Source organism: Manis pentadactyla, chromosome 8 (genome assembly GCF_030020395.1).
Source record: "Manis pentadactyla isolate mManPen7 chromosome 8, mManPen7.hap1, whole genome shotgun sequence".
Taxonomy (NCBI): Eukaryota; Metazoa; Chordata; class Mammalia; order Pholidota; family Manidae; genus Manis; species Manis pentadactyla.
This window is the reverse complement of record NC_080026.1, coordinates 97,389,016-97,410,795: the sequence shown is the minus strand read 5'-3', so window position 1 is coordinate 97,410,795 and position 21,780 is coordinate 97,389,016. Positions and strand designations below refer to the sequence as shown.

Here is a 21,780-nt window from a genome sequence, read left to right as displayed (position 1 = left end):
GGGGATTCCTCTTTTCTATACTGGATTCTTGTTTTCCTGAATCTCATGTCTTCCTCTTTCTCAGTTTACTCCTTAGTTTTGATGGGTGCATATCCTCCGGTTGTTTTCTGAGAAATTTAGACTGGAAGATAAACTTGTTAATGTCAGACTTACTGAGGTTTAATTTACAAACAGAAAAATTCACCCTGTATTGGCTGCACAGTTCAATGAGTTTTGACATAGTCATGTAACCACCACCACAATGAAGACATAGAACATTTTCATCATTCCAAAAAGTTCCCTTGTGCCCCTCTAGTCAATGCCCTCCCTCTCTTCTAGTCCTGGGCAACCACTGATCTGGTTTCTGTTCATTAAAGGTTTGTCTTTTCCAGCACAGCCTATAAATGGAATCACACACTATTTAATCAAATACTCTTTGTATCTTTTTTTCACTCAGCATAATATATTTCAGATTCATCCATGTTATTATTGTATGTATAATTCTTTATCTACAATTTCTTTATCCATTCACTCATTGATGGGTATTTGGGGCTATTTTCAGTATTAGGTGATTATGAATAAAGAGCACACACAGATCTTTGCATGGACATATGGTTTCATTTCTCTTAGCTAATTAATGGCTAAGAATGTAACTGTCGAGTCCTATGTTAAGTGTATATTCAACTTCTTAAGAAACTACCAAACTGTTTTAAAAGTTTATCATTTTGCATTTCTACCAGCAATGTATAAGAGTATCTGTTATTATCAATTTTTTTTTCATTTTTGCAATTCTAGTAGCTGTGGGGTTAGACAGTAAATTTTTTTGAGACTTGCAAATTTAAAAATATCCTTGGGTCTAGCCTTATATCTAATTGGTAGTTTGCTTGAGAGCAAATTCTAGGTTAAACATTATTTTCTCTCAGAATATTAAAGGCATTGTTCATTGTCTTCTAGCTTCCACTGCTGCTAAGAAGTCAGATGTTATTTGGATTTCCAATCTTAATATGTTACTTGTTTTGTCTCTTGAGAAGCTTTAGGACTGTCTGTCTATACCCCGAAGATTGTGAATTTTCATTTCTTATACAGGACGCTCAGTGGGCCCTTTCAATCTAGAAAGTCATGTCCTTTGGTTCTGGAAAATTTCCTTCTATTATATTTTAAATAACATCTTCTTCATTTTCTCTATGTATTCTTTCTAGACTTGTTCACTATTGGGCCAAACGGATTACCCATACCTTTCCTCCTATACTTTTCATGTCTGTTCTGTACTCAAGGCAATTTCATAAAATCTATGTTTCAATATCCTGCTGGATTTAAAATTTCTACTTTCATTTTTTATTTCCAAAAAGCTTTTTTCCCTGATTTTCTATTTTTATAGCCTACTGTTACTATCTCATTGAACACAATATCTCTTATCTGTGAGAATATGTTTTTTGAAGTGTTCTTCTGCTCCCTATTTTGTATTTCCCAGTTTGCTTTTTACTGATTGTACCAGTCTGTTTTCCTCAAATGTCTGGTGATTGTTGACTAGCCATTCATATTTGACACTGAAATAGTAAAAAAAAAAAAAAAAATTGAGCTCTGTGTATAGACTGAGCTTAACAAGTTGTGGCTTTTACTGTAGAGTGACAGAGCTAATAAGGTCTGGCTTATGACATAGGGGTATCTCTCTTACCACAGAATCTTCAAATCCTTTTCTCTTGTATAGGTTTTCCAAGGAGAGGAATCCACTCTCCTGCTTGGAGGATTGGGGGTGTGTGGGAGTGGGGATGGGAAGTAAGTTGGGCTACTTCAGGAAGGCAGCTGGAAGTCTCAGTGATGAGTATGTGGACTGACAGTTTATCATCTTGAAAACATACACATTTGCTCTCATCTGAGCATGGAGTCCCCAAGTCCAGAGTCTCTCACATTCTATATTCTCTAATCTGGAGAATATACTATTTATCTTCTCTTGGAGTACTGCAAGTCTGAAAGATTCTTACACTGATTTCCAACCAATTCTCCCACATTTAACTCCGATGTGTACCTGGTCTTGAGGATGCATGGTGCTTTGTGTGTTGACAATTTTTCTGGTGCTCTGCGGTACAAATAAACTCACCTCTTGGGCACTGCTAGTCTCCACTCCAAATCTCACAATAGCCACTCATCTTTCTGCTTTCCAAATTTTCATTATTATCATTGTTTTTGCCTTCGTGGGATTATAGGGTCTCCGCTCCTTTTCACTGCCATTTTAGTGGAGTGCTGTGAGGGAGCTGTCAAATGTGCATTCAGTGTCTCATATTTATTTTGATGCAAAGCTTTCTAAAATGCATTACACATGTATGTGCTTTTTCTGGAACTTTCTTTGATAATTTAGAGTCACCACTGTGAACACTGATTATTATACTAAACATGGTAATGACCTCTGGGACTACTGAGAAATAAAAGGCAGTTAAGCCTCAGATTGATGTGGTTTTTCCATGATTTATGTTTGCATTTTATAGTGCTTCTGTTTCCTCCCTTGCTATTATGGTTATCAGCTATTTCTGACTGTTCTAAGTGGGCCTACCTCTAGTATCCCTATCTCCTTCTGATTTCCTGTTTATTATGTGTTGAAGCTCTTGAAATTGTGTCACATAAGCTTCATAACCAGATTCTGAAACGAAGATCAGTGTGAAAGTGATTAGGAGTTTTCCCAAGGGGAAACCACAGTGTAGTGGGGAAATGAAATCAAGACAGCAAGGAAGTAAGGCAATGGAGAGAGAGCAAGCAAAGCCCTGTGGGGTAACCTTGGCAAGGCAAGGATAAGCCTTGGTGTGCTTAGTTCTGTGGGGAATTTGGGAAAACACTATAGGTCCAACCTCAAAGTTGTCCCAATTAGGGCAAAGACAAATGAAATATTTATGCCCCACATCATCAGTCATTGGTTAAAGGCTGCTGCTAGATGGATGTAAACTTCTAAGCATGTTAAATTCTCTTTTCATGCAGGCAACATGTGTTCCAGCAGCCCAAGAGCAGCTCTCCAACAAAGAGACATATTTGCTAAATGTTGGGAGCATCACTGTTCCAGGAAATGGAAAAGAGATCTGAGGGATACAGGAGGGACGCTGATGATGCCGGGGTTCTTTTTCGCAGAGCTGAAGAATGAACTTAGCAAACACCCAAGGTAGGAGAGCCAGTGAGAGGCTTTTATTGAGAGATACGGTGAGAGGACAGAGCTCCTGGCTCATGCCAGGAGGGGACAAAAAAGCCCATAGTGGTGCACTGCCTAGGATTTTTATAGGCAGCTAAGGATTTTGGGGAACAGGATAAAGGCTTAGGGGTGTGGACTTGTTAAGTGGTCCCTGAATATTTAGAATTAACTTAAATTTCCTGCTCTGATTTCTCCCTGGGATATTAGCATCTTAGTCTGGGAGCATATCAAATAAGGCCATCTGCCCAGCTCCCAAAGTGGGCTGAGTTATTCTCTGTTTGCTAAAAAGTTAAGAATCTTACTTCTTAACTTCCTGGGTATTAAAAGGCAATCTTATCTCTAAGGTGGAATCCTTCCTGCCCTTTACTATGTTGTTTATGGCTGGGTGTGCATGCTAAATTAGCTGCCCAGTTTGCAAATCACTTCACCAGGTCTGACTAGGAAAGACAGCACATAGGCCTGGGCCTTTTAGTATGCTAAAGTGAATCTTACACATGATTACAAATGATTAGCATAATAAAAACATGTGCTATTCTTCTTTATCTGGGGGATATTAACGGATCTCCCTGAAGAATGACTCTAGAGCTTAATGTTTAACACAGAGTTTTGGTAGGGGGTTTCCTTGCATGTAGTTACATTGCTCTGACTGTAAATATTCTGCCTTGCTTTTTCCAGAGGCCCTCACCCTACTCTGACTACACCCCACAGTCCCTGTCTCACTGACACCACCTGCTACCATTCTCCTATGAACAAAGTCTAGATGCTTAAGAGCTTGGAGCTTTGTGGTGGATGGCACTCAGAGAGTTGGACAAAATTTGGTTTCAAATCCTCACTGCAACTGAAAATATATATCTATACAAAACTGTGTACATGAATGTTCATAGCAACACTATTAATAGTAGCTAAAAAGTGGACACATTTTAAACATTCATCAACTGATGAATGGATAAACAAAGTCTAGTACACCCATATAATGGAATATTATTCATACAAATATGTATGGCTGTTTTCTCCTCTTATTTGTCCCATCCTTGCGGGCTTACAATTTAAACAAACAAAAGCCTCTTTACTCTACTTTTAGTCAGAGTTTGAGAGGGAATAAAATTTGATATGTGTGTCATTCTGCCATCTTAACATGTACATTTTAATTCATTTCTATTTTAAAAAACATACTCTAAGGCACTTCCAGAAGGGCAAAACATTTTATAACAACAAGCAAGAAAGCACTACAAATTTTAAGTTTTTTTAAAACCACAAATATAAAAATTAATAGTTTTGAGTTTTATTCTGTAGGAGCCAAGATGTGCCACTTTGTCATGTATATTGTCAGAGCTGAAAACAATACATGCCCAAAAGACTCAGAAAGAAACACTGACCTTCTCCCTAACTGCATACACAGCAGGTAGAGGACCTGCTCCAAAAAGAGAGCCGTCACCATAGATAACTACATTATAACATGTACTAGGCAGACCAGGAGGACTGTGGCAAATTCTGTTAAAATTCCTCTCTATGTCCCATTGTTTCTGTGTGGCCCAGTGAACATTCATTTACCAACATTTACTCTTTCATATTCCTGTGAATTGCTTCCCTTTTCCTTTGAGGTCCCAGAACCCTACCATCTTCTTAGTTCAGGATGACCCATAAACCTCACTGTCACTGAACTGTCTTTGGAATCTCATGTCTATGGATTCCCTGAAAATACGTAATTAAACTTTGTGTGTCTTTTCCATTAATCTGCCTGTCAATCTGTTCCTTTAATGAGCTGGAAGAATCTCAAAGAGTAGAGGACAATTCTCCTCCCCACTAGTTTTATTGTTATTTTTCATATGCTTGTACATACCATATTCTTTCTTATGCATTCAGTATTTCAAAAAACCACAACAGGATACAATCAATGTATCAGTTTGTACTATTTGTGATAATTCCAATTTATCTGGTGATACAGAAGATCTCCCATATTTTTGGAAAACCCTGTTGTGAAATAAAAAAAAGCTGACTACAATACTGGGGACCACCAAAAAGATTTTTAAGGCCTAAGTATTGAAAGTCTCATTAACCCTCAAAATGGCCACCCTTGAAAACTTAAAACTTCCTAACTCTGTAATAACATCTGTTAAAACGACGTTAAAAGCGAAACAAAGTATGTATTACCACATCTGTTCTCCTTCACTGTCCTGTCTGGATTCCTGATGGAGGACATAAGATAAGCAAGAACATTTTGCACTTCCCCTTAAATGCCCTTATGGTGCCAAGATGTGAAACACCAAACTTTCCTTTACCATTGCATACTTTATGTAAATGCAATGTACTCCTTTTGAGATTCCATTGTTAGTGCCTGTCTTCCCAAAGCTATAAAGATCTCTGGATGACTTGGACTCCTTGGAACAGTTTTATCCATGGAAATTAAAGTTCCCAGGCTCTAAGTCCTCAGCCAGGCTCAAATAAAACTCCATCTTTATTTCAAACTGACTTGAATTTTGTCAACACTGTTCATTAAAAAAAAAAAAAAGTAACTAAATTCCACTTATTACAAACAACATTCCAAGAAACCTTTTAAAAATCTGCAGTGCCCAAGTAGCTATAATATAGTTATAGAAAAATTAATTAAGCAGTGGTCTTTCCCATTCACCTAGGCTTAAGGTCTAATTTTACTCTAAGACAAAAAGTTGATTTCAAAGCATGTCTTTATATACTAACAGATGAAGCAAACAGAAAGTATCTATCAACCAAAACGACAATAATAAGCAACATAATTATCATAAATATATTACTATCATTGCTACTATAGCAACCTTCTACAAACCTGGCCAACTAGAAACAAGACTTACCTGTCTAAGAATATATCTGGGAGTGGTGGGTAGGTCTGCATGTCAGGTACTCGCTCGTGGACTATAACCATGATGAAAGATGTGAAACCAAATACTATAAAAACATATATACAACTCAGTATGGTCTTCCAGTACTCTGGGTCCAATCTTCGAACAGAATGTTTGTTTTTACCATTCATGTACTGGTACTGATCAGAATTCAAATCAGTGATGGGTCCATCACAGTCATGTGAAGGCTCTCCATTACAGAGCCACTCTGCACTTTGAAGAGCACTGAAGAAAGGGGTCATGGAACCCATGGGGCTGTCACTGTTGTATCCCATCTCTTCTAAAACATCAATGTGTATTTTCTGCAATTTTCGGACTGACAGCATTAACCTTTTAATATCCCCTAAGACTTTGATTTCCAGAGGAGGTGACCGGAGATCATATTCAGTCAATGTTAGCAACGTGATTCCATCAAGTCGGTGCTTATTGCATAAAATGTCCACATACTCAAAAAAACCTTCATCCTTCAGCCAAACAGCTACATGCCTGGTAGTCCAGCGGCGAATGCAGAGCTGATTAGGACCTGCCATTTCCTCCTCCACTGCCTGTCAATGGAAAACAGGAAAATGAAACAAAAACTTTTATGTCTCCTGACAACTCCTTTGAAGACCAAATACATGTAAACACACCAGAAACTGTAATTTACTGACTCTGCCCTATTTGGTTCCAGAAGAGAGTCAAAGGAACAAAAATTATTTAATAATAAGTGGTTTTCAATAGATTAACATTCTAATAATTTTATGCATATAATCCCAATAGCAGAAGAAGTGACCAATATTTTAATAAAATATTTTATTAATGGCTTTCCCACACCATAGTAGCCATAACTTAATTAGAAAAAGCCTACTGTTGAGAACAATTGAGAAAAAGCCCATTTTAATACTTCTCACAAAATGAGATACATAGAAAGATTTGTCATATGTAAAAATAAGTCAAATTTTAGAAATCTTCATGTTTATGGAGTATCTCCCCCTCTTCCAAAAAGGAAAAAAAAAGGCCACAAAAGCATATAGATAACTAATTTCAGGAAAACCTTTAGATAAAGCACATTTCTATCTACTATACAAATAATGGTTTCTGTAACAGATATAATAAAGCCTTTAAACTAGATACAAATGTCTTAATAGCTCAGTTCTCTATATCTAGAATATTCCACTATAGATCTAAGAAGGAACTAAGAATTTCCTTCAACTATCATTGAGATTTTAATGATAAAAATTTTTAAAGAAAATTGTCATTTCAACGTGCCCATAAATTTGAGGACCCAAACTCTATACTGCAATTATGAAAGACAATCACGTACTATTTCAAAAAATACTAATAATTTTACTACTTTGATCCCACACAGCTCTGTTCATGTTCTTTTTAGATTTTCATAAAAAACTGATTTCTCTAAAGTACTTTTTTTAACTACTAAAGCCTGTGGTTTTCTGACATTTTCCAGATATTTAAAGACCCTATTTCCTTCTGAGATGGTTTTTTAAAAACAACAGTAGGCAAACTTTAAACCTTGACAATAAAAAAGAATAAAGAATGATACCAAAAACATCCATGAGCCCACTACTTAGCTTGATAAAAACATCAAAACAGTTCCAATACAAATGTTCTGTTTCTTAATCTGGGTATTAGTTATACAGGTATGTTCACTTTGTGAAAATTCACCAGGCTGCACTCTTATGATCTATACTTTACATATGTTAAACCATATTTTTAAACTTTGCTTTGAAAAGCAAAGCAAAACACTAATGCAAGTGAATGTCTGTCCCTGATAATATCCTCTTCCTCTCCTTCCAGATGTAATAATTTCTGATTTTATTATTTATCATTCCCTCATAACATGCATTTTTTTGTCTATGAAAAACCTTCTATGTTTCCATATGCAGAGGAAAGTAAAAAGTTGCTACTGCTGCGCATTCTTCCCCTATCCACGCAAATTCTTGCTATGCATACTTAGAATCACTTGAAAAAGACAACCACTTAACTACATGAGCACCACTTACACCTTCAAAAATATTCACAAACAAGAAATACACTCATTAAATATTTATTTCTTAATTACTAAAAAGCAATTCTAATTTTTAGAAGCCATGTCACATTTGTTTCCAAACAGAGCTTTTAATATTATCAATCCACAATAGCTTTTCAGTCTTAGAAAATTAACAGCATATCCATTTATAAGGAATGTGTATGTTTTAAAAGGCTAATTCTTACATATTGTAGAGTTACAAAAAATCTTAACTCTTCTTTTCAGCTATAGTATATACCACTGGTATCTCAAAGGCCAAGGAATTATGATTTACTCCCTTAACACATGGAATTTATACACAGATGTGTATCATTTTATATCACTTATTATATATTAAAAATTCCACTAAAATATGGTTTTGCAATGTTTTAGTTTATATACATAGCCAGATAGTTTCATCCTACCCACTACATACTTCTCTTTTCCCCAACGTATGCTCTGAATAAATTACTTCATCCTTGAATATCCAACAAGCACATGCTACAAACTCTGCAGCAGTTATGATGAAGCAAACTTAAGAATCTCATGTCATATAAAACAAGACCAGATTTCTTCTGTAATTTTATTTCTATTCTGCTACATTTCTCCTTTCTCTAACAGCTTACCACCAACGGGCTCCAAGTCACTCCCATCCTTGTAGCATTATTCTTCACTACAGCTTTGTCTCATACACTGTTCAAAGTGATCTGATCTTTCATGAATTTTTTTTCTTACCTTATACCATCAGTTCTTCAGACCCTCAACTGGGCTAACAAACAGGTTTTGATACTGATATTTCAGCTGCTAGAAAATATGAGTTATTATAAACGAAGCCTCCTGGAAGTCTCTGAGTCTTCTCTGACAATGCCCTAAAAACATGACACATTCCATTGCTGTGCTTCATCAGGTCAGGGCATGCTGTTTAACTGTATACTATTACATACAGTTAGAGGTCCATATTTACTAACACTGTGAAAACACCCATTAAAGAGGTAAATGGAAAGATGTAAAATTGCTTTAAAAATATAAAAAATGTCATGTTGTGACGTAGGACCTATAGGGTACAGGAGACTTTGAACAAAGAATATGACAGGTATAGGTTTCATACAACTCCACAAAATGAAGAAATTTAGGTTGGCAAATGTTTAAGCAAAACTTTTAGCTTTAACCAATAATTAATATGAATCAATTATCAGTTAAAAGGGACTTTTGCTTCTGAACAAAATGTAATAAGAGGGACCAGATTTACCCTCCCCAATGAAAAAAGCCAAACAATAGACAAAATACATGGGGAAAAAAAACAATTTCAAGACATTGGGCATTAGACAAAAAAAGGAGTTTCCTGAAAAAAAGGAAATAAGGTAAGCCCTGCTGCCCCAGATTAATGCCTTGAGAATTTCCCCACCAAGAGTACACCAGGACAGAAATGGGGTGAGGCCTGGAAGGCTTGCTGAATTGAAGACATGGAGCTGAGAATCTGAGGAGATTGTGGCTAGTGTTTATGTGTTTATGGGATGAAATACTGGACAGAAGAAAGATGCACTGACACAGAACTTGTTATAGTTATAGACTGAATGTTTGTGGTTCCCCCCACCCACACACAATTCATATGTTGAAATTCTAACCCCACCAGTGGGATGGTATTAGGAGATGATTAGGTCTTGAGGGGCAGCAAGACCTCATGCATGGGATTAATGCCCTTATAAGAGATACTACAGGGAGTTCTTTTACCCCTTCCAACTTTGTGAAGACAGAGCTGGAAGACAACTATATATAAACCATGAAGTGAGCCCTCACCAGACACTAAGTGTGATAGCACTTTGATCTTGGACTCTTCAGCCTCCAGAACGATGAGAAATGAATATGTGTTGTTTAAGCCTTCCAGTCTCTGGTAGTTTTGTTACAGCAGCCCAAATGGACTAAGACAGAACTCCAGTGATCTGTGGAGGGTTTCCCTTGAATATGCAGCTGAATGCTTATCAGTGCATTTATATATGAGGAAACCAAACAAGATGAAAAAATAACCACCCAGAAGGATTAGAGGGAACAGTACCCAGTACTCGCATAAGACCAAAAAAAGTACCTAACCCAAACAGTCAGACTGAAAAAAAAAAAATCTCACAATTCATGAAGAATTGGGTAGATCTTGCCATATCAGTAAGGCAAAATTAACCCTAAAGTAGTAGCTTTCAAGTAGAGGCAATTTCCCCCTCACCCCCAAAACTGGCAATTTCTGGAAACATTTTTGATTGTCACAGCTAGGGAGGGTCATCTAAAGAGCAGAAGCTAAGGATGCTGTTAAGTACTCTACAGTGCATAGGACAACCCCTCAAAGAATTATCTGACCCCATTGTCATAGACCTGATACTGAGAAACCCTGCCCTAGACAAAATATGTCTCTGGTCTAGCCAAATAAATCTTTAAAACAAGACCCAAAAGGGTCTAATTGTTTTCAAGTAATTTAACTACATCCCACAACAAAGCTCAAGAATATTAACAGGAATTCAAAATACTCAGTACTCAAGAGGCAAAATTCACAATGGCTGGCATTTAATCAAAGATTACCAAGCATGCAAACAAGTAGGAAAATTCCAATAGTCATTCCTGATAAAAACTCTCAGCACACCAGGAATAGAGAGAAACTTCATCAACTTTGATAAAGGGCATCTTTGAAAAACCTATAGCTAACATCATACTTAATGATGAAAGGCTAAATGCTTTTCCCTACATCAGGAGCAAGGCAAAAAGATACACTCTCACCATTTCTATAAAATACTGGATGTTCTGGCTGATAGAGTAAGGTGACAAAGAAGAAATAAGGGGTATAGAGATTAAAAAGTAAGAAATAAAACAGTATTTGCAGACAATCTGATCATTTATATATAAAATCCACTGTAATCTACACATACACAAAGATATTTGAACTACTAAGCTTGTTGTGCAAAAAAGCTAGATATAAGATCAATACACAAAAATAAATTGTATTTCTATATACTAGCAACAAATAAAAGTTGTAATTTATAAAATGCCATTTATAATAGCATTGGAAAATATGGAATACTCAAGGATAAATCTGACCAAATATGGGAAAGACTTGTACACTAAAAACTATAAAGCACTGCTAAGAGAAATGAAAAAATCTAGATAGTGACAGAAGAATCAATACTGTTAAGATGTAAATTCTTATCAAAGTTGAATCTATAGATTCAATGCAATTCCAATTAAAAAATCCCAGCTTTTTTGTAAATATTGGTAAATTTATTTCAAAAGTTCATATGGAAATGCAAAAGACCCAGAGTAATCAAAACAACTTTAAAAAAGAATGAAAGTAAACAGCTGATTTCAAGACTTATCTTAAAGTTATTTTATCATATAGTATTTGTTTTCTACTGCTGTGTAACAAATTACCATAAGCTTAGTGGCCACCCAAATTTCTTGCTACTGCAAGAATTACTCTTATTCTGAAAACCAGCAGCTTCTCCTGTATTGAATCCCCCTTGTGCTTGGAATATCTTTCTCCAGGAAAAGCCCAGTCCTTTTAGGCTTACCTGATTCAGTCAGGTCCACTGAAGATAAATTCCCTTTCTTAGTCAACTGTGCCATAAAACAGAGTGATAGTGCACCATATTTACAGGTCCCACCCATTATACAAAGGTCATTGGAGGTCATTTTAGAATTCTATCACATTACCTAATCGAGACAAAATGGTATTGGTAAAGATAAACCAATGGAAGAGTACAGAATCCAGAAATAGACCTACATATATACAGATATCTGATTTTCTACAAATGTGCAAATGCAATTCAGTAGATAAAAAATAGTCTATTCATCAAATGGCACTGGACAAATGGATATCCATGTGTAAAAAACATCAATCCATATCTCCCACAAATAAAAATTAACTCAAAATAGATCATAGTACTAATGTAAAACCTAAAACTAGAAAACTAGAAGAAATCCTAGGAGAAAATCTTTCTGATCTTAGGATAGGTAAAGATTTCTTAGATATGACATGAAAAGCAAAATCCATAAAAGAACAAATTGATAAATTGGACTTCATTTGTCTAGGTAGGGGGCTGAAGGACTTTTATGGTTTTTAGTCTGAAAATTTCTGCATTGTTTGAATTCTTTATAGAAATGCATTTCTACAATAAAGACCAAAATACCTAAGAGCAACACATTCATTGAAGAACATTTTAAATATAATTTAAAAATTACTCCCAAAGAACTATTGCTTGTAATTTATCTCACACACAGAATTTTCTAAAAAGAGAAATCATACCATAGATAATTCTGTATTATTTCACTTGCCATTATTATATGAATCCTGTTAATTTATTAATTATTTTTTTAAAAAGACATTCCGTTGTATGGCTATACAGTATTTTATCTATCTCCCATTGTTCATAATTCTATTACTATTACAAATAGTACTGCAGTGCCCTAGGCTACATTTTCGAGATCAGAGAACCTGAAGTGTTACTTAGACACTAACTTCCAGATATGTCATTAAAGCTTGATCCACATTAAAAAGCACTGCATGCAATGTATAATGTGGAGGGGGTACAGGGCGGGCGCTACAACACAGAGAGGACAAGTAGTGATTTTACAGCATCTTACTACGCTGATGGACAGTGTCTGTGAAGGGGTATGTGGGGGGGATCTGGTGAAGGGAGGAGCCTAGTAAACATAATATTCTTCATGTAATTGTAGATTAATGATACCAAAATAAATAAATAAATAAATAAATAAAAATAAAGGTGCTGCGCCATATCAGGGCTGCAGCCGTTGTCTGTCAAAAAAAAAAAAAAAAGCACTGCATGAAAAGCTTGGTACTTGTCCAAAAATGTTAATTAGTATGTACAAAGAAAACATTTCACTTTGAGATAAAAATTAAAAGAAGTTTATTCTGAAATCATGAGCAATTAAGAAATTTCTTAATTATCAAAGGTCAATATTGTATTATCAAGGCACTGAAAGAACAGTCTACGCCTGCAGAATCTTACTATCCAAAAGGCATTAGTCAAACTTAGTTCCAAGTCATAGATTAATGGATAAAGCAGCTGATTGTTCTGTACAAAGCGGAACAAATGATATCTTATCTTTTGGGTGGATACCGGCTAGAAATTTTTGAAAAGTATTTTTTAAAAATGCAATTTTCAGCACATCAACTCTTTTATTTACCAACAAATTTATTTTTCTCTCCAAATTTAGTTCACTAATTAGAGATTTTGGCAATCTGAGAGCAAAAGAGCTCAGTATATTTTCTAAAATGTTCTTATCTCCATACTTAACAAAATGAAAAAAGCTTATCATAAAAATAAGAACTTTAAATCTGGTATTTCTTAACAGGAGCACTGCTATTCTTTAATCAGTGAGCCTTTAATGCATCCCATTAGAGTGACCCAAATCTCTTCACAATAATATAAATAACTCAGTTGTCTTCTACCATATTAAAACTGCAAATACTGTATGTTGGGTCTAATGAGCTAAGCACAATCAGCCCACAACTGCAAAGGGAGGTGATGACTCAACAATCTCTTTCCCTATTCTGTTTTGAAGCTATTTGTTTTGTCCCACCCTACCTGTGACTGACCACCTGCAGGACAATCTGACCACAAATGACTAAAAGGAGCATTACTATCTATGAATCACCACTGATTCAGTGTCCATGACAAAATGAATTGTCACTTAGCAGTTTTTCAATCTCCCTGTTTTCGGCCACTCTAGAGGTTGAAAGCTAAAAATCCAGCCAACTAGATGGGCAGATGTGAGATGTGGAAAGCAGAAAGTGAAGTAGAGGCCACTTTCCTGAAGTTTTGGCTATGTACAAGAAAGACTAAGTAAACGTGTGTGTGTGTGTGTGTGTGTGATTCTCTACTTTTCAGTCACTACCTTTGTCAGGAAGCAGCTACAGGTGTAGAGCAGCACTACTGGTTTTTTAATACCCACATCACAGATGTAATGATATACTGTTTGTGTGTGTGTGTTAAGCTACACATAACAGAAAATTTACTTATTTTAACAATTTTTAAGTGTACGGTTCAATGGAATTAAGTACATTCACAATGTTGCAACCATTACCACCATCTGTCTCCAGAACTTTTTCATCTTCTCAAACTGACGCTCCATATTTATTAAGCAGTAACTCCCCATTGTTCCTTTCCCCCAGATGCTGGCAACCACTGTTCAACTTTTTCTGTCTCTATAAATTTGGCTGCTCTAGGAACCTCATATAAGTGAATTCATACAATATTTGTCCTTTTGTGTCTGGATTACTTGCTTTAGCATAATGTCTTCAAGGTTAATCCATGTTGTAGCAAGTGTCAGAATTTCTGTTGTCCTGCTTTTACTTTTTTAGGTATATGCCTAGAGATGAAAATTGCTGGGTCACTTGGTAATTCTGTTTAACATTTTCAGGAATTGCCATGCCATTTTTTCAAAGCAGCTGCACTACTTTACATTCCTGGCAGCAAGGAATCAGAAGTGTTCTAATTTTTCCACATCCTTGACAACATTTGTTATTTTGTTTTTAATAACAGAATCCTAATGGGTGTGAAGTGGTATCTCACAGTGGTTTTGATTTGACTTCCATAGTGATCGGTGAAGTTGAGCATTTTTTCATGTGCCTACTGGACATCTGTGTATCTTCTCTAGAGAAATGTCTATTCAAGTCCTATGCCCATTTTTGAATGGCATTGTTTGGTGTTTTTTTTGTTGCTGAGATGGAAACTAGTATTTCCATGCTGGCCTTCTAATCCCCTAATACCTTTGCTGAGTGTAGCAAAGGTAGCACTTCTCTGGCATGCCAGTTCAAATGTTGTTTTGGAAGTCATTCCTAGCAGCCCAGCCCACAGCCTGGAGTAGTTTCTATCTCTTGCAACTGAACCTTGACTGAATACACCATTAGAGGCCCTTCGGTTTTTACAAGTGGTCATCTTTCAAAGCAAGTGAATTATCCAAAGTTAAAGGCTTGAAGCTCACTCATAAGGTCCACATTCTGGTTCAAGTCTAGGTAAGGCAAAGTAACTTTGTTGTTTCCTTTAATTTCCTAGGAAATTAATTAAGCTATGGCTTTATGTACTCTTCTCATTAAATACACACACACACACACACACACACACACACACACACACACACACACTCTTGCATTACTTTGGGAATGAATATTTTATTCCAATAAGATGTACAACTATTTTTTTCCCAATCACACTGTGTTAGTGAAAAAAGACTTGAATAGTGAAATGTCCCATTAATAATTCAAACAAACAAAAGCTCTGATCTGGCCATTTCACCTATTAAGTAGGTTCAACAGTATCAAGAATAAGAAAGTAGACACTTAACAAACTTCTAGTTAAAAAGGTGGAGGGAAGGGAAAATAAGAATGTACCTAACAGAAAAAAAAGTATCTAGCACTTAGGGCATCTGGAGAGCTTAGTGGGTTCTTATTTGTTAGATTATTTTTGTTATTTTGTTATTATTGTTAGAGTATAGTAGGGATTACTAAGAACATTACTAAAGCCTGTATGATTAGTACATAAGTTCTCAATAAGCATTATTAAATGAATGTGCAAAAAGCAAGTGGCAATCAAAATAACTTAGTAACTCAATTCCCTAATGCCCTTCCAAACAGAATCATTAAAAACAAAACAAAAAACATCCCCCTGCCCTTAGACTGGTTATTTCATTCTTAAGAGTATACCCTTTTTAGAAATAAAAATTTCCTTTTACTTAATCACTTTTAATTACAAAATTTTATTTCAAATCCTGCAGGGCTTCAATTTTATATCAACAAATTTAGAATGTCTAACTGCCAAGAGATAACCCCTGGTCACTAATCTGATAAATTCACAAGGAATCAGATCTAGCAACCAGCCTTGAAAGTTTAAAATTTGATCTTATCAGTACCTCAGAGTTGATCAAACCATGGGGGACTAAGCACAAATTCACAAGGTACTGATGAATAAAGTAGAATGATGATGAATAAACTAGAAACTTAAGTGTCTAGAAAGAATGCCTATGTACCTTTTCTTAGACACACTCTTACAATTTTGAAGGATCTAGTAGGCTGATTTAATAATCAGGATGTTACTTGTAAAGTAAATAATCAGAGCAAAGAAAAGCAGAAGATCTTAAGCAAAATTTAATCCAAACTCTTATGAGGCCTAATTTAATGTCTGCACCACACAGAGAATGCTAGAAACAGCTGTTCACCTTCCAGTTTCTCTCTCTCTCTCCTAGACAGTGCCAGGATATAAAAAGCTAGTTATCTTCGATTCCTTCTTTGCCTGTACTCTAAAGAAACTATATATACAGTGTTTTTCAACCCTGGTGACACATAAGAATAAACTGAAATTCAAAGAAAACATGCCTGTACCAATACCATACCCCACCCTAGGACAACTGAATTGGAATCTCTAAGGGGATAGGAGCTTTATTTTTTAAATAGCTCCCCAAGTGATTTTGATACATAGTGAGGGTTTCAAAGTTATTACATCAGACCACCCAACTAATTCTGTTCTTGTACTTCAGGCTTGAGTAACATTAATCTTTGAAGTGTGTTTGCACACATCTTATTTCATCCACTGTATGTTGATTTTTATGTTGAGCTATTATCTCTGTTATATTATGAACAACATGATACAAGTGAATAAAATATAATTAAACATATACACAGAACTCCTGAAAAAGAAATATTACCCTCTAGGGTTGACTGCTGATACACAATATTAAGAAAAAACTGTATTTATTTTGTATTAAAAATAACTGTTTAGAGTCTGTGTATAATACCAAAATCTAAGACCCAGAAAACAGAACTTTCATTATTATAAGTAACTGATCAAATCAATCCGTAAGTTATATATTTCTAATAATTATAAGAATAAAGAAATAAATGAGTCTTCAAAATGTGGTAAGAATGCTAAAAAAATGTGTCTTAAATATTTAAAAATCTATAAATCAGTGATAGGACTTAATAATTTTATTGTCAACCTTGAGCTCCATGGAAAAGCATTATGATGTGGTGGAGAGCCCTGAATTAATGGTCAAAATTCTTGGAGCTTAATTTCAACACCTATATTAATGTTTTAGATAATTTTAAATCACAAATTTCTAGAACATCAATACCCTTATCTGTAAAAATGAGGAAGGATAGAAAGGGCTAATAGCAGGCAACATTTATACCACCTACTCCAGGTCAGACACCATGGGGGTGACTTCACAAGTAATATCATGGCATCGTCATCACCCCTCATTTTTGCTTACTTGCTTTGGGGGCTCTGCCCACCTGGACCTGTTTTATATTTTACACCTGTTCAGATTTCCAAGCTCTCTTCAAAGTAACAGATAATGAGATAAATACAATAACAATAGCAGCAGCCACATAAATACTATTGAATGTTCAGGTACTATTCTGAACACTTTATCTGTTCAATCTTATTTAATCCACACACACATATTGCTAAACCTCTGATGTGAAGACATTAAGATATTACAATACTTCAGCACACATCTTCTAATAACAATGACAACTTCCTATATAATACTCATTAACACACCTAAGAAAATTATACTATCACTCCCAATTTTTCCAAGAATGTACTTTATATCTATTTTCCCCCCAAAACTCAGGATTCAATTTAGGTTCATGAGCTGCATTGATTACCAATTCTCTTTAGTGCCCTTCAGGCTAGAACAGTGCACCATCTTTCCGGGGAAGGAGGGAGAAGGGTTGAGTTCAGGGAAGTTCTTTTATAGATTGACCCATATATATATATATCGATCCATATTTTATATTTGCCTAATTGTTTAACTATTTCCTCTACTCATACCCACTGTAACATTATGTCAGGGGTTAAGATCATGGCTAAAATTAATACAGATCTCCAACAATCAGGATTCCTGTGACTGACTATTCAGATGGTACGTGGGGTGTTTCTTAAAACATCATTGGTGTTATTTTAACCTTTAGCTAATATATACCTAAGGCTGAACCAATAAATCATTTTCTATTATCCCTATGACACTCCTCTTTCTACATGATAAATTCAAATTTGAAAATGTCAAATGAGAGTAGCTAATCATTTTCACTTTAAAGAAGTCCAAAGAGGATAAATCAAGTATATTCAGAATAAGAAAAGCACACTAGAAGGAAGCCCAGATGGTTTTTAGGTAATCTATAATACAGAAAAGAATTATGGAGTAAATTAGGGCTTATTATAAAAGTATCAACTTTCATTAAAAGATTCTTTTGCAGATAGTTATAATACACTTTCCTCAATGTCTGGAACTCTGTGCTACTTAGGTGTCAAATCCAGGGAAATGCACGTATTAATAATGCAATAGAAATAGCCAGATACAGGATATTTTTCCATTTCAGGCTTGTAATATATTCATTCCCTTAAATTTTGCAACCACCACCAGAACACCAACCCAGTATCCCTGTATATAATCCCTTTTCTTCCCCCCAGGGTAACCATAAATGCACATTTATGATAATTCCATTTTTTAAACAGTTTTACTACCTAAGGATGTACCCATAAATATAGTTTTTAGTTTTGTTTGCTTCCATATTTTATATGAATGAAACCATACCCTATGTATTCTTTAAGTTTTATACAAAAGTAGATTGCAAAAAGAATCGTAACCACGTTAATCTTGGAAAAAGTTTAGAGGTTTGTTAAATTGATAAAACATACTTAAGATTGAAAATAATATAGGAAATGTTAAATAGCTGTTTTTAATTTGTCCATGAAGACAAAATCACTTATGAAGAGTTAACTGTGCCAAACAGGACAGCATATTCAACCAGAACTAATAAAGCGTGTTATTGTATCCTTCAAAGGAAGAAGACAAAAGTACATACTGTTCCTTGGTATGAACTAGTTAATCCTTTCTGAGCCAAAAAGTCCCACAAGGACTTGTTTATTTAACTTTTTTTTGGCATGATGAGCACAATGAGATTAACAGGATTATCAGCTGTCCAATCTATACCCACTGGTGTAGGAATACAAGATGTGCAGGAAGAAGATACTTGATGTCTGCTGTGTTGTTCCCTTTTAAGAATGTGTATCCAACCTCACATACTCCTTAAATTCTGCACTGCATTTTCAGGAAGTAACAAAAGGCTAATAATTAGTTAACACTCAAGGCACCTACAAAGTACCAGGAAGTGTCCTAAATTTTACTTATATGCTCAAATAATCCTCACAAGCACCATATAAAGTGAGTATTATTATCTTTCTCATTTTACAGGTGAGATAACTGAAACAGATGAATTAAGTAACTTGCCTAAATTAAACTTACTACTACTAACTAGTACAGACAAGTTTTCAACCCAGGCAACTGTGTATCAAAGTCCATGTTCTTTACTACACCACACTGCCTTACACAAGCTGAGGGCTCTTGTACTTCTGTAGGAATTGAATCTCATGAACAGCAAATATTTTCTACTTATCAGCAGAGGACCTTTATCAAAGGCCTTCAGTTACAGTAGATAAGGATTACATCAATGGAACTGCCTCCTGACGAAGGCTTTTTGAATCATAAATTTTGCATTGCTTTATCTCAAACATTTACTATCTATTACATACAGATGTCAGATACTAAGGCATTGGGGATACCGACAGTCTTATGATGCCCTCATATTACGTTTCTTTACCTATTAAATATTCACTGCACACATACTATGTGAAGGGTATCACACTAGGCAATGTGGTATTTACCTAGATGAATCTGATCTTGCCCTCAATGATTTTACAATCTAGAAAGGTATACTGAAGAAAGGCATTAAAAAAGAAGGTAAAAGGAATTACAGTTGCTAGTTTTTCATATATACTAGCTCTCCTAATCTCAAAAGAACACTAATAAAGCAGTTACTTATGTTAACTTGTTAAACAACTAGAAAGTTAAGGGAGTTGGAAAAGAGGTTATTTCCAGTTGGTGATATCAGAGGATTCTTGGAAGTGACATTTGAGCTGAGCTTTGGAGGAGGGGTGAAACTATGGATAGAGATGGAGAAATAAAAGTACACTACCAGAAAAAACTACATGAGTAAAGGTATGAAGACAGAAAACAATAGAGAGAACCATTGTTAAGGAGGAATATGAGATATAAAGTTGAAAATATAAACTGGAGCCAGATCGTAGAAACCTTTCATTGTCAAGTTAAGGATATTTTATAGACAAGGGATGATATAATCAATGCACTTTAGAATGGATAATTCTAAGAGTGTAAAACAGATGGTGAAGGTTGAAACTGGATGAAAAGTAAAGCCAGACTGAATGAGGGGAAAAGTTTCTAAAAAGTAGAGACACAAGAAGGAAATACTACAGCAGACGAAAAGATGCCACTGTTTGCACACTTTAAACTTTCTGGTAGGTACATTTTTTAAAGCAGCATATATGGACTTCTACTTGCAGGAGATGGAGTAGACTTATTTTTCCCTGTTACTCTCTAGGTAAATCACATACCTGAGGAAGGATTCATATCTAGAATACATAAAGAACTCCCACAATGTTTATGTGAAATCTTTGTAAGATTGTGTATCAATGATGCCTTAACTAAAAAAAAAATTTTTTAATAACTCCCAGAATTCAACAGTAAAAAGCCAAAACTCTCATTAGAAAATGGCAAAATACATGACAAAGCATGTCATCAAAAAGGATAAATGGCAGATAAGCACATGAAAGGTATAGCACTGCTAGCCACTAGCAAAATGTAAGACTACAAAGAGGTATCAATACATACCTGTTAGAACAGCTAAAATAATGAAAATACATAATGCTCAAAGGGATCAGAGAAACTGGACCTCTCACATATTGCTGGTAGGAAGGTAAAATTGAAGCCATTCTGGAAAAGTTTGGCAATTTTTTAAAAAACCGAATTTACCATACGACCTAACAATTGTACTCCTGGGCATTTATCCCAGAGAAATGAAACTAATGTGTGCACAAAAACTGTACAAAAATATTCCTAGTTTCATTACTTGTAACAGATGAAATGTATATAAAAACAAAGTATCCCACACTATATGAAGAGTTAAACTGGTACATCCATATTAGCCATATCATGAATAAAAACTAATAAACTATGGATACACAGTTGCAGGTGGTAACCCAAAGGAGATTTTCTTAATCATGGGATAAATTCTCTATCTTTATTGTGGCAATGGTTACACAAATCTACTCAAGATAAAATGACACACAACTATGTACCCACATTGAACCAATGTCAGTTTCTGGTCTTGATACTGTACTATAATTGTGTAAGATGTAATCACTGAGGGACACTGAGTAAAGGTTACATGGGACTCTCTGTACTATCTTGTGAATATTTATTTCAAAATAAAAAGCTTAAAAAAATTTAAAGGAGCAAAATGTCCTAAAAACAGCACATGTAGCATATGTATATGTTTTTAAATACTTAAAATATCAAACTATTAACAGTTACTCCTCCAGTGGACTCACTCTACATTAGATTTCTGAATTTTATACAATGAGCACATACTACTTGATGAACAGAAGGAAAAACTTAAGAAAATGAAAACAATATTGTTTCTTACATTTGGAGCATATCACACAAATAGGAATAGAAAATTGAGAAATCAATTAAATTCCATTATTAACCTATACACACTAAATAGAAGATTAGAAATAGTGAGGTAACTAGCAAGACCAAGTCAAAGATAACATCTGGTTACAGATCCAGCCCTATAACCAATTAAGCAGTGTGACTCTGGAAAATGACTT

The 21,780-nt window shown here is 35.1% G+C and overlaps 1 protein-coding gene across 6 annotated transcripts in view; it reads right to left on the bottom strand.

The window, feature by feature from the left end:
* SAMD8 (sterile alpha motif domain containing 8) overlaps nucleotides 1–21,780 on the bottom strand; it is a 43,201-nt gene that overhangs the window by 13,639 nt on the left and 7,782 nt on the right. For all 6 annotated transcript variants that reach the window (XM_057506029.1, XM_057506032.1, XM_036928744.2 and 3 more), the window contains one exon: nucleotides 5,980–6,572. In XM_057506029.1, the coding sequence (XP_057362012.1) occupies nucleotides 5,980–6,572 (593 nt within the window). The remainder of the gene's footprint in view (nucleotides 1–5,979; nucleotides 6,573–21,780) is intronic.